At 46.1% G+C, this 10,970-nt stretch overlaps 1 protein-coding gene across 1 annotated transcript in view; it reads left to right on the top strand.

Moving 5' to 3' along the window:
* The window catches only part of LOC128875743 (headcase protein), a 160,104-nt gene extending 149,362 nt beyond the window's left edge, over positions 1-10,742 (top strand). Inside the window, exons 3-5 of the mRNA XM_054121603.1 lie at positions 6,655-6,843; positions 7,835-8,020; positions 8,544-10,742. Of these exons, the coding sequence (XP_053977578.1) occupies positions 6,655-6,843; positions 7,835-8,020; positions 8,544-8,717 (549 nt within the window). The 3' untranslated portion in view covers positions 8,718-10,742. The remainder of the gene's footprint in view (positions 1-6,654; positions 6,844-7,834; positions 8,021-8,543) is intronic.
* The last annotated feature ends 228 nt before the right edge of the window (positions 10,743-10,970 follow it).

The raw sequence follows: 10,970 nt of genomic DNA, 5'->3' as shown, positions 1-10,970 counted from the left end.
ATGTATAGCGACCACATGTGCCCGAACGTTGGCGAACGTTGGCACAGGCAAGATTACACCGCAAAACTTCTTGGGTCCCCAATTTTTAAAAGCTTCCTCCCCCGATTCCCTTCTCCCTCTATTCGTCCCAAGCTTTCAAGATCGTCGCACTTCCACGCTTAATTTTAATCCGGTTAAATCTCGCCAAAGACCGTGGAGACCTCGTCGACACGGCGTAAAGCGCGTTCAAGCGGAATCCCCACGCGGAAAGAGCGCGTCCGTAATTCTCGTGGTCCTCTCAGGAGCTCCACTTCCAGGATCTTAATGCTCCTGGCGGCCCTCGACGAGGGAAAACGAGAGACAGTCGGAAGGTAAGTGTCTTCGGCGACGAAGACGGGCCAGACTACGAATAAGGGCTCTCGAGGAAATTGTATGGCCTGGCCGAGTTGCGTACCCACGGACTAGCGGAGCAATCGTCCTAATTGCTGGACCGCGCGGGCTCGAATACGAAGTTAATCATTTCCGACATGCATGTCGGCGCATTTGCTACAGCAGTGACCAACCGGAGAATCCGGAGAGAAATTGCTCGCTCCTCTCGGGTAATTTGCCCCGCTGTCGCTCGAGAATGATACGTTCTTGGCGACGCCCGGGACTCGTTCGTAAAAATACTGACCGGAATCACGAGGGCAACTCGTACCTAACGAGACACAGGACTTCGAAAATCCTGATAATATAAAAGCAAACAAGCTTCGTGCAAAGGAAATATTCTTAGACGAGATCAAAGTTTCGCGTCAGATCGCGTGTAAATTAATTAAACATAGTCCATTGTGTTCTCGGTATTCCAGTCCGACTGTGTTAAACGTCGAAATCCAACATTCAAGAGTCGTTCAATTTCTAATTCGCGTTTCGTTCGTATCCTCGGACTGCCCTGGCTAATGGCCGAGCAAACGAACAAACAAACCAACCTCCCCAATTACGCGCGAAATTAGAAGGCAGCAGACAGGGCAAATTACCGTTCGGCAGGTTTGATCAACGCGAGACGCTAATTGCGACGACGGTTCATGCGCCACGCGATCCACGCCGAGGAAAATTATAAATAACGCCTACCACGAGGTGTATCGCGTGCCTCTCGATAATGTAAGGAGGCGTGGAAACGCTGCTTGAACCCTCCTGGCGTCCCACGCCTAGACCCCACGGGGCCTAATTACCCGTTTAAGATAAGATTTTCATCGAACTTTTAGCCGGCAGAGTGATTAACGACCGTCGCTAAAACGTAATAGTTCCCGCGTTTCAAGCTGAGACCTTCTACTTTTCTTTTCTTGAAAACTCCAACTCCGGTGCTCGTAAATCTCGCATGGGATGTAAACAGCGATTAAAAAAGTAAATGAAAAGTCTAGTGTTAACGAGGGCCTAAAATTTATACAGGAGGGTGCTCTTAATGCACGGAAAGGTAGATCGACCAGGTGTTCTTTCCTGGTACGAAGAGTATAATATAACTGCAGGCCAATCCCACGTGTCTTCAACCTACATTAACCAGCCATCGAGCTCTCCTATGCTTTCCCGTACTCGTTTTCGCCTCGTTTTCCTCGCCGCAACCAGTTCCAGCCGCGTAATGGCACGCGATTGTAAATAACGCCACCATGGGAAACGGTAACTCGAAATAATTACCGCGGATTCGTTATCCAGCGATCGAAGAAGCAAAGCCGGAGTCAAAGAATCGCGAAACAGGGACCGCGGAATAATCGCAGAAGCGAAAAGAAGAAAGATCGCTCCTCATATTTCAGAGCCGAATCCCTCGTTCACACCCAGCCGCAGCGGGCAGCGATAAATCCAAATTCAAGATTATTAATAATGCACGCCGACGAATTGTCGGCGTACCGGTTCTCCGGCGTAAACCAGTTATTGCTCTCCGGTCGTTTATTTCCTGCGGGATCGGGGAGAGAAAGGGGCTGGGATACAAATCCGCGAGCGTGCCAGGGGATGTTGCGTTCTATCTGTCAAAAATTCGCGAACGAACCCAGGCGTACGAATGAATAAATAAACCGCCAAGACGATTCCCGTCGGGGAAGGTATTTGTATTATACATTATCCAGAAAAAGGGTCTGGAACTACGGTGGCGTAGCTCGACGGAAATGGACGGAACGTGTTCGTCTAATTTAGGCCTTTGATTCGGCGAACGTTGCGAAAATCGTTGTCGAAACCTTTATAATAATAAACTGCTGTCCGTGGCTTCTTTACGGGAGCATATGCAGTCGAAGTCTCGAGCGTATGTCGTATCGATTTCTGAGATTACGATTCCTTTCCTGTCGACCATTTCCTGTGTACTCTTCTTGTCGAATAAATAAATGTAAAAGCGATTGTATAATGGATACAGATGGTCGCAATATCCCCGTTTACGTCGAGAAAGGTTCGAGCTTGGAGAAACCCGCCTCCGTTTTCACGGAGAAGACGCGGACGACGCGTAATCCACTTAGAAACTGCATTAAAATCGCACAAACCGACTTCTCGGGGTTCATCTCCTTGAGGCCTCTCTGGAATTAATCCGTGGACGGTCGCCTCTTAAAAGGGTGGCTTTGCTCGCTCGCAGCCACCATGAAAATCCGGTAATGACGCGAAAACGGCCGGATTTGTACGAACACCCCTGGCCCCTGCCTTCTTCCAACGAATTTAAGAGAGCCACTCCCCGGTTAAGAAGCTTTACCTGCACTTCGACTCGATATTTTATTAATTATAATTCACCGTCGACGAGATGGTACTCTTATCCCCTCGAGAGATTCTCGAGAACCCGAAAAAAGGCTCCAGATGGCGTGGCTGCGGTACAACCATGTATCGTAGGCGCAAGAAATTGCTGTAATTACAGAGTTCCACGGGCCGTTCGTTTCCTAGACGAGTCACGGTTGATTAAGTCGAATAACAACGCGAATTACCGATGGGAAATGGATATTTCGTCGCACCTGCGCCACGAAAACTTTTGTCGAAGGAGCCAAGTGCAATCCATACTTTACTTCAGAATTAACAGAACGATGTTGCTAGGTTTTGCTGCTAGGAATTGGTATTTTTAAGATTGAAAATCTTTTTATTTTCGAACAGCCGAAATTCATGTCCCGTTGTATGATGGAAAAATGCCGCGAGACGATGAAATTGGTGGATAGTATCAGATTAACCTTATAAAATATTAACAGTTGGCACTTGATTTCCGATCTCTTATTATTTTAAATGCTTGGAAGGTATCTACGCTTTTTCTTCTTGCCTTTTGTCTAAAATCTGGTCGAGATATTCGGCGTGCGCCCCCCCCCCCCACGTCTGAATCGAACTGGAAACGAAAGATTAGGGCGGAGATTTTATTCAACGTGGCCTTTGTCGGTTATTGCCGCGGTACCGCTGCGGGTACAACAACGGAAGCAAACCGAGGCCGATCGTAACGAATTTTACGCCTGTCTATATAACAGAGCTTTATCGTCGCGGGACCTATGGCCGTGCGACTGTCCCGTTAAGGTCTAAATAAGATCCGTCCTTCTAGGAGAGTCCTGACAAATCCCCGAGTGGTGCGTTTTACTTTCCACGGGGCTCTCTTTCTCGATTATACGTACCTTCTGCTCCGTTTCTTCTCGTTCCCGAATTGCCCCCGCAGCGAATAGCCTGAGCGTAAAAAAAAATAAAACCAGTTAGAGTATTTACGATAAAATTCGCCCGTCTTTGAGAAGGTCTTCTTAACCCTCAATCTTAACCCTCTGTTGCTTGACCTTTATTTTATATTTCTTAATTATTTATACGCTCCGAGAAGTGACAATTTTACCTCGCAAAGGACAGCTACAATTATTACCGAGTTCCGCGAAGTAAAACGAAATTCCTGCACGAAGTTCCGAAGCACTTTCTTGAGGGGTTGATCGACCCATCGATTTGTGCCCTCCCACGTTTCCAAGACTTGTTTTTTCGGCTCGCCGCAGACTGATTTCTATATTTATCCGTACCGTCCGGTATTATTGAATTCCAATAATCTGCGACGCCGGCATCGTAATCCTCCCCATCCGCCCCTGGGATACGCCACGATTTATACCTTCCCTTCGTCTCTTTACCCTCTTTTTTTTCTTTACCATTTTTTACCCCTAGCCCTCTTAACCGCGGCGACGAAATTGCCCGCAACGTCTCGGCTATCTTCGACGAGCTATCACTCGGATTCGTTATCCACTTATTAAATCGTTCAACTCGCGAACGAATGCGCCACGATGGATTTTCACCTGTGTCGAAGGTGGCGCGAGAAAAGCCAGACAGACGAATCCAGCTGTGTTTGCATTCCTCGCGAGGTAACCATCGACCCGACAGAGGAATCGCGAGGATCGTGATTAAACGTCGCATCCTCTTCCATCCTCTTCGCATCCTTTTCGTGGTTGCTCGTTTCCCTCGGTACGCGCAATTTCGGACCTCGTTCTCCGCTGCCAACGCTTTTTCACCTCGGGCTGGGACGGACGAATCTCAGGACGAAGAAGCGGCTCGATTAAAAGCCCTCGAGTTCCAGGGACATTAATTACGTATCCGAGGAAATTGTCTCCGTGGTCCGGTGCTCAGGGTTTTCAATAATCGCGTGTATTCATGCATATGGTACAACACCCGATGCTCTGGAAGCTTCCAAGAACCGCTTAGAACTCTTCGGGATAGTCTGTTATCCTTTAACAATAATTAGAACCGAGTGTTTCGAGTATATTTTCATGTTTAGGACCAAAACAAATGCCCTCTATATCTAGTGGGAGACAGTTGTCTAAATTAAATGACAGGTTTGGTGTTTTCAAATAAATGTTTCATTATAAATATATTCATGCGCAAAGTTTATTCGTGTATATAAATATTTATTCAGACAAATTTCTTCAATAGACATAGAAAAGGGTACTTGTGCACCTTATGTGCTTGGTGCACTGCGGTGAAAGTTTCTTCGATAAGTGTCGCGTGGTTCCCCCCACCACTGTAATCATCGCGCGCAAAAATACTCGATCTCGAGAATAGCGATGGGAACCGTGTCGTAAATCCAGCCGTGCCGATCGTTAACAGTTGTCGAGGGAAGGGGGTTGCAGAAAAGAATCGCGCCTAGTCAAGAATGCCTTCGTTCCTCGAGGGCTCTAATCGAACTCGTAAAAAGTTGAAGTGCTTCTCCCACGGTTCGACCCACGCGCGATCGGTTTTCAGTTGCAGTCGGGAACGGCTGGAAAAGTTGCCAGACCAATCCAATTTATTTATTCGAGCCCCTGAAACACGAGGCCTCCAGGCCTCTCCTTTCTCTCGGATGGACGGACGCGTGGTGGTCCCAATCTCTCATCGTCGACGGACTGACCAAGAACCTCTTCTTCGATGTTGTGCAAAGCTTCGCAGACTCTGTCTCCCCTAAAACCTCGTTCTCTCATTCTTCGTGACTGGATCCTTCAGTTTCTTCTGCTGGGATCGTTGTGCCTCCCTCGAACGAATATCCTAGCCACTCGAGGGCCTCTTCGCGGTCTGTAAACGTACCTCCGCGAACGTGGAACCTTCCAATTCGAACCTACAGCCTCGACACTACTCCGAGATGGACAAAATTCGAAGATAGCCGTGTGTAATTATTTCACTGTTCTTTCATTGTCAATGCGATACTTGGAAAATTTACTTCGGTGGAATTAACTTTCAGAACAAAGTGGTTACGGGACGCCACTAAATTTTTGCCCATTTCTGGAACGCAGTAAAGTCGAGACCCCTCGTTCTTGCCCTTGACCCAGGAGTCCTCGAAGTGTTCGAGCAGCGATCAAAAATACATTCGTCGACCCAAACCGTGCAAATAGATTTTTAATCGGGGAATTGGGACGCCGGGGGCACGCTGACGACGCTGAAGGGCAGATGGATCTAAAAGGCTCTTGGGAATGAAGTTTTTGGAGACGTGGTACTTGGAGCGTGACCTGAGGGTCTAACGGTAAACTTTAGAAAATGGAAAGGTGAAGCTTCTTGGTCATTAAAGAAGACTAAAATATTGGAGAAGTTTGAACGAACTATTAATATTTATCATGTCACTTTACTCTGATAGTTGCTGAATTTTTTAATTTGAGCCTGCCTACTGTCCCTGGGATACGTGTAATTACTCGTAGCAAACAAGTTCGAACTCCAAGAGCACGGAGGGTGCTCCAGGCTCCGGTAGTTTCCTCTTTCGCTTCATTTCCTCGACTCTCATGATCGATGATCAGCCTCGAAGTTGCGAGAATGATCGGGGGATGTTTACCGCGGTTATAAACGGTCTCGTCTGAAGTGTATCACTCCCCGTCGACAGCAGAGAATCCTTCCACCTTTTACCTCGGCCTTAACCTCTGGCTGCTTCAACCCCTGCCACGTCTACCTCGCTTCGTTATTCAGGCACCAAGTGCTACACCTTACCTTTCTTCCCCCCTCATTTCCTGTCTCCGTATTCCTCGTCTTTTTTCTCGCGTCCTTGCTTCCTTCGTCATTAAGGACGTGACATTCTGGCTCTCTCGCCTCTGTCCCCTCTCGCTTCATTTCCAATCGAAGGTTCCAGGGAAGCAAAAGTTTTCGTTTTCAACCCTCGGTTCCCTCATACCATTTCTGCTCGCAACGACGATCCACTGTATAAAAATTCAAAGATACGCGATAGTTTGGTACGCCGACACGGCACACAAGGCTCATCGTTCCCGTTTCTTTTTGTTGCAGATGGAAGACGAGGGCAATCACGGCAACGACGACACCAGATGCTTCATCCTGTCGACGCTGGCCGCGCTACAGTGGTCCAGAGTGACCTGCGTCCTTTGCCGCGCTCCCATGCTCGTTTTCGACAGGTATCCTTTAGTGGACGGTACATTCTTCCTGTCTCCGAGGCAGCATTCGCCAGCCTGCGCGGAGGTAAGTTGAAAAATTCGTGTAAATAATACCCGGCGAGGCACCGAACTAACTTTGCCCATGCATCCTTCGCGAGGACATTCTCGACAACGTCTCTCGTCGCCAAGAATTGTTTCTCAAGTTTCCTCATAAATATCGTAAATACGAACCGTCGACTTAACATATCGTTGACCGACAATTTTACACGAAAGCGACTTCTAAATCTATAACTAAAATATTAGGTAGAGCGGAAAGTAATGTCGTTTCTTTTACATTAAATCCAAACAAATTTTTGATAAATTTCTATTTTTAAATAATTACCTAGTCGCCCTCGTTATCAACAGCCTCTTGCCATCTAGTGTGCAAATTTTCAATACCAGATCGATAAAAATTAACGACCTGATGCGCGATAGACAAGTATTTAAAATTGCAAAAACAACATTACTTTTCAGTCCACCTAATAGATATATAAGCGACTTCTAATCTAAATAAACTCCAATAAATTTTATTTATATTTTACCAACATAGTGAACTGAAATGAAAAACCGGCAGGACTAAACACGACGAGCAATGCTTTTACAGTATTCTGTATGGGTTTCATCAATTGAAATTGATGATGCAAGTGGAAACGCGAGTTTACTCGTGACTGGCCAACAACGTTTAGGCATGAAAACACGAGTTAACCCCTTGACATACAATAACGAGTTAGGGTCGTCTATTCATTTCATGTGCCAGTCTAGTCTTTGACGAGTCTGACTCCTCCGATCGACTAAAATCTAAATTTCAAAATAAAATGTACTCCTTCTACATCACTGTTCACTCCAGCGAAATTGATTAGTATTTTTTGGATCAAGTTCCGTTTTATTTGTATGTCAAAGAGTTGACTCGTAACCGATCAACAATGTGTTAACCTTGAATTAGTAGCCCTCCTCGGAGCGAAATGGATGGATCTCCGTAGAGAAGGAAAGGTCGAAACCACGAACGCGAATCGATGTTCCTGTCTTGGCTGTTTCAGGTGAAGGTCGAAGGTCGCACGCAATTCTTGTCCGCGGTGTGCATGTGTTGCCTCGAGGGCAGCGGCGGTCAACCGGTGCGTTGTCGTTGCTGCACTCAGCCGTGGGACGGTTCCAGCTTAGTCCTTGGAACGATGTACAGCTACGATATCTTTGCTGCCATGCCCTGCTGCACCGAGCGGCTGAAAGTGAGTCTCGAATTTCGCAGCGCTTCATCTTCCGCGTAGTCGTACTTAGTTAACGTTAACGCTTGCACTCGCGACTTCGTACATTTGTAACTATCACGGTGCTACGACTAAATCAGCGGCTGCGTTGAGTCGCTCCGAGTAGTTCCTGCGTGGTAGATCGTTTGAGTTTGGACGAAAACGGTCTTAGACGATGAAGCTGTCGAGTACAGGTTACCAGCGGAATTGGGAACCGGTATCTACTCCCTTTAACCCTTTGCACTCGAGAGGTGACACAGTTAGTTACTTTTATTAGTCGGTAGTCTTTTATTTCAATAAAATGACAATCGGGCTACTTCTTCGAAGTCGATCTAAGCTTAGCATTCGTGGCAATAGAATGCTAATAAAGCATCTCGAGTTTCTTGTAGATACGAGAAAGAAATGTCTCGAGTGCAAATGGTTAAAGTGCTCCTGGGTTGATGCACCACCAAAAGATCATCGTTGGAGATGGGTTATTAACCTGTGAAATTGTGCTCGTTTGTTGCAGTGCAACAGCTGCCAGAAGCCTCTGATCTATCCTCATCAACGGCTGAACTTCTACTCGGACTACAGTCGCGTTTTCGCCTGTCCACACTGCAGAGCCGTGGACGCCCACTTTGTGAAGCCGCTCTCGGTCTGCTTCACCCGCGAGCAGTTTCAGCTTTACAGCCAGTGGCCGTAACCATTAGGGAACTTAGCTAACCGGCGTCTAAACACCGCGACTGACCCGTGTCCCCTCTTCTTCGATCCACTGATCTCCCTGCTCCGGGCGACCTTGCTCTAGAAATCCTTCAACACTCGTCGGACCGTTTTGTTCTCTCTTCGGCTCCATCAGGAGTAATCGTCATCATCGTCATCGAGGAAAACACTAGGAAGAAACAAGCTTGAAGAATCCTGGATTCGACGCTTTCCCTCTCCACTTTGAGAACGATCTCTCCCCTCATCTCGAGGACGATTAACGTACCGTTTTGATAGTAGCATTGGACGTTCCGATTTCAGGATAAATTTCACCACGTTATACGAAATTCAAGTATTTATTTACCCTCTATAACGTAAACTACACGTGTAGTTTCTGAAGAGTCCTGCTTTCCGAGCATTTAAATTACAAGCAATGGTTTCGCGAAGCATTAAATACGATAAAACGAAAGATCTGTTGCTCTACCAATGAACGAAAGAATCGTTCAGACTACGTGATCCGGGCCATGTTATTTACAATTACATTCGATGCATATTAAAACAGTCTTTAAATATTTAGATAATGGATACATGACTTCGGAGACGTTGAGGGGTTATAGAGGGTTAAAGTTTAACTATACCTCGTCTTCTATTTTTCTGACGGAAAATCTGTTCTCGATGTCGAGAGGTGCATCGATTAAACCGTATCAGGTCTCGCTGATAGACCTTCTCGAGTGGAAAGCGGAAGCGTCGCGTTCCTGGCGAGCTCCCCGTAGCAGCGATAAGGTTTAAGATTTTTCTTTTCCAACGTTGATAGTAGGGTTTATCTACGTTAATTCAGAGCGAGGGACGATGGCACGCCTAGGCGCGGCGACAAAGTGGAAAATCGACGCTTCGCGACGACGTATCGACGGGCTGTGTCAGCTTCCTGGTGACAATTAAGGCCAAGGATATTATCGTCAGTATTAATCGTAAGGAGTTGAGACGGGCAGAATTTTGTTTGACTAACAAATAACGAATGCAAACTCTTCGTAACGATTTATTCGATAGAAAGGTTAATTCAGACTTCGTGTCGATGAGACCTGATTTCATTTCGTAATTCGTACTTTTTATTCGTTGTTTGGAACTTTTTGTCCAGATGAGAGTTCTGCCCATCTGGGAGGTGTAACGAAATTCCCAGGACACCCGGGTCCCTGGGTCCTTGTAATAGTCGAGTTTTAAGTTAGCGAAATCTTATTTAGAGTTCCTCGGTTTACTAATCCGTGTTCGTGGTTTCTATGTGTCGTCGAGACCGGACCGATCTCGACTCGAGTCAAAATTTGTAGAACGTAATACGGCGTGGGCGTTTTGTAAATTAATTGTCCAATTGGAAATTAGTCGGTATTCTTTAGGAGGGAGCATAGTCTTTGTATCATCTTCGTTAGATTAAGGAACGTCGTTGGTAGGTTTAAAAAGTTGGATAAAATGCGTTGCACCGTCGATACGTCCTCGTCTCGTACATAAGTCGCGAAAGCCGAGGTTCGAGAGGTATTGTACCGTGTTGAAATACAACGGAGAAGTCGCGTGATCGTCCCTCGTGCGTCCCATAGTCGAAATTGCGTTTGACGAATAACATAAACGGATCGCAAAAAGGAAAAAAAAAAAAAGAAACGAGAACGCAACTATTGTACGAACGACATTAGACGCAGAAAAGGTTAAAAAGGATCAGGCTTCCCTTTATTATTGTGTAGGTATATGTATAAAAAGCAAAAAAAGAAACGAAAAGGCCACTTTGAACGAAAAGGCGGAAGAGATATGAACTATCGTTTGTTACTTAGATAATCGAGAACGTTGTTTTTTTTACATTTTATTAGTTTATACGTTTACGGCGGTCATGTTGATTTTGTTTAAGGATCTACGACTCATTCGATGGGTTTCACGTTGATCAGGCCGGGCGCCCAGCGATTTTCCGCCTTCGAGATCGTCGTCGTTCGCCAAATCTGTGAACGAGCATCGTACTTTTATTTTTGACAATACACCGTTTTCTCAATTATTCTTTTTCGACAAGTCAATTTTATTTTTCACCACCGCTGCTCGATTTTTCTTTTCACCCTCCTGCGATACCTAAAACGGAATTTTCATTCCCGGTCCGTTCGAGCTTTCCTGTCCGCGTGACAATTATTTCTCCTCGATAACGCGAAGTACAAGCACGCTAATTTTGTTCCCTCCTCGCCCCAACGTCCTCGATTCCTCGTTGATTTTCTTTTTCATTTTTCTATTC

The sequence above is a fragment of the Hylaeus volcanicus genome, chromosome 4 (assembly GCF_026283585.1).
Source record: "Hylaeus volcanicus isolate JK05 chromosome 4, UHH_iyHylVolc1.0_haploid, whole genome shotgun sequence".
NCBI classification, from domain to species: Eukaryota; Metazoa; Arthropoda; class Insecta; order Hymenoptera; family Colletidae; genus Hylaeus; species Hylaeus volcanicus.
The sequence above is the reverse complement of the archived record's forward strand: the minus strand, read 5'-3'. Positions and strand labels throughout refer to the sequence as shown.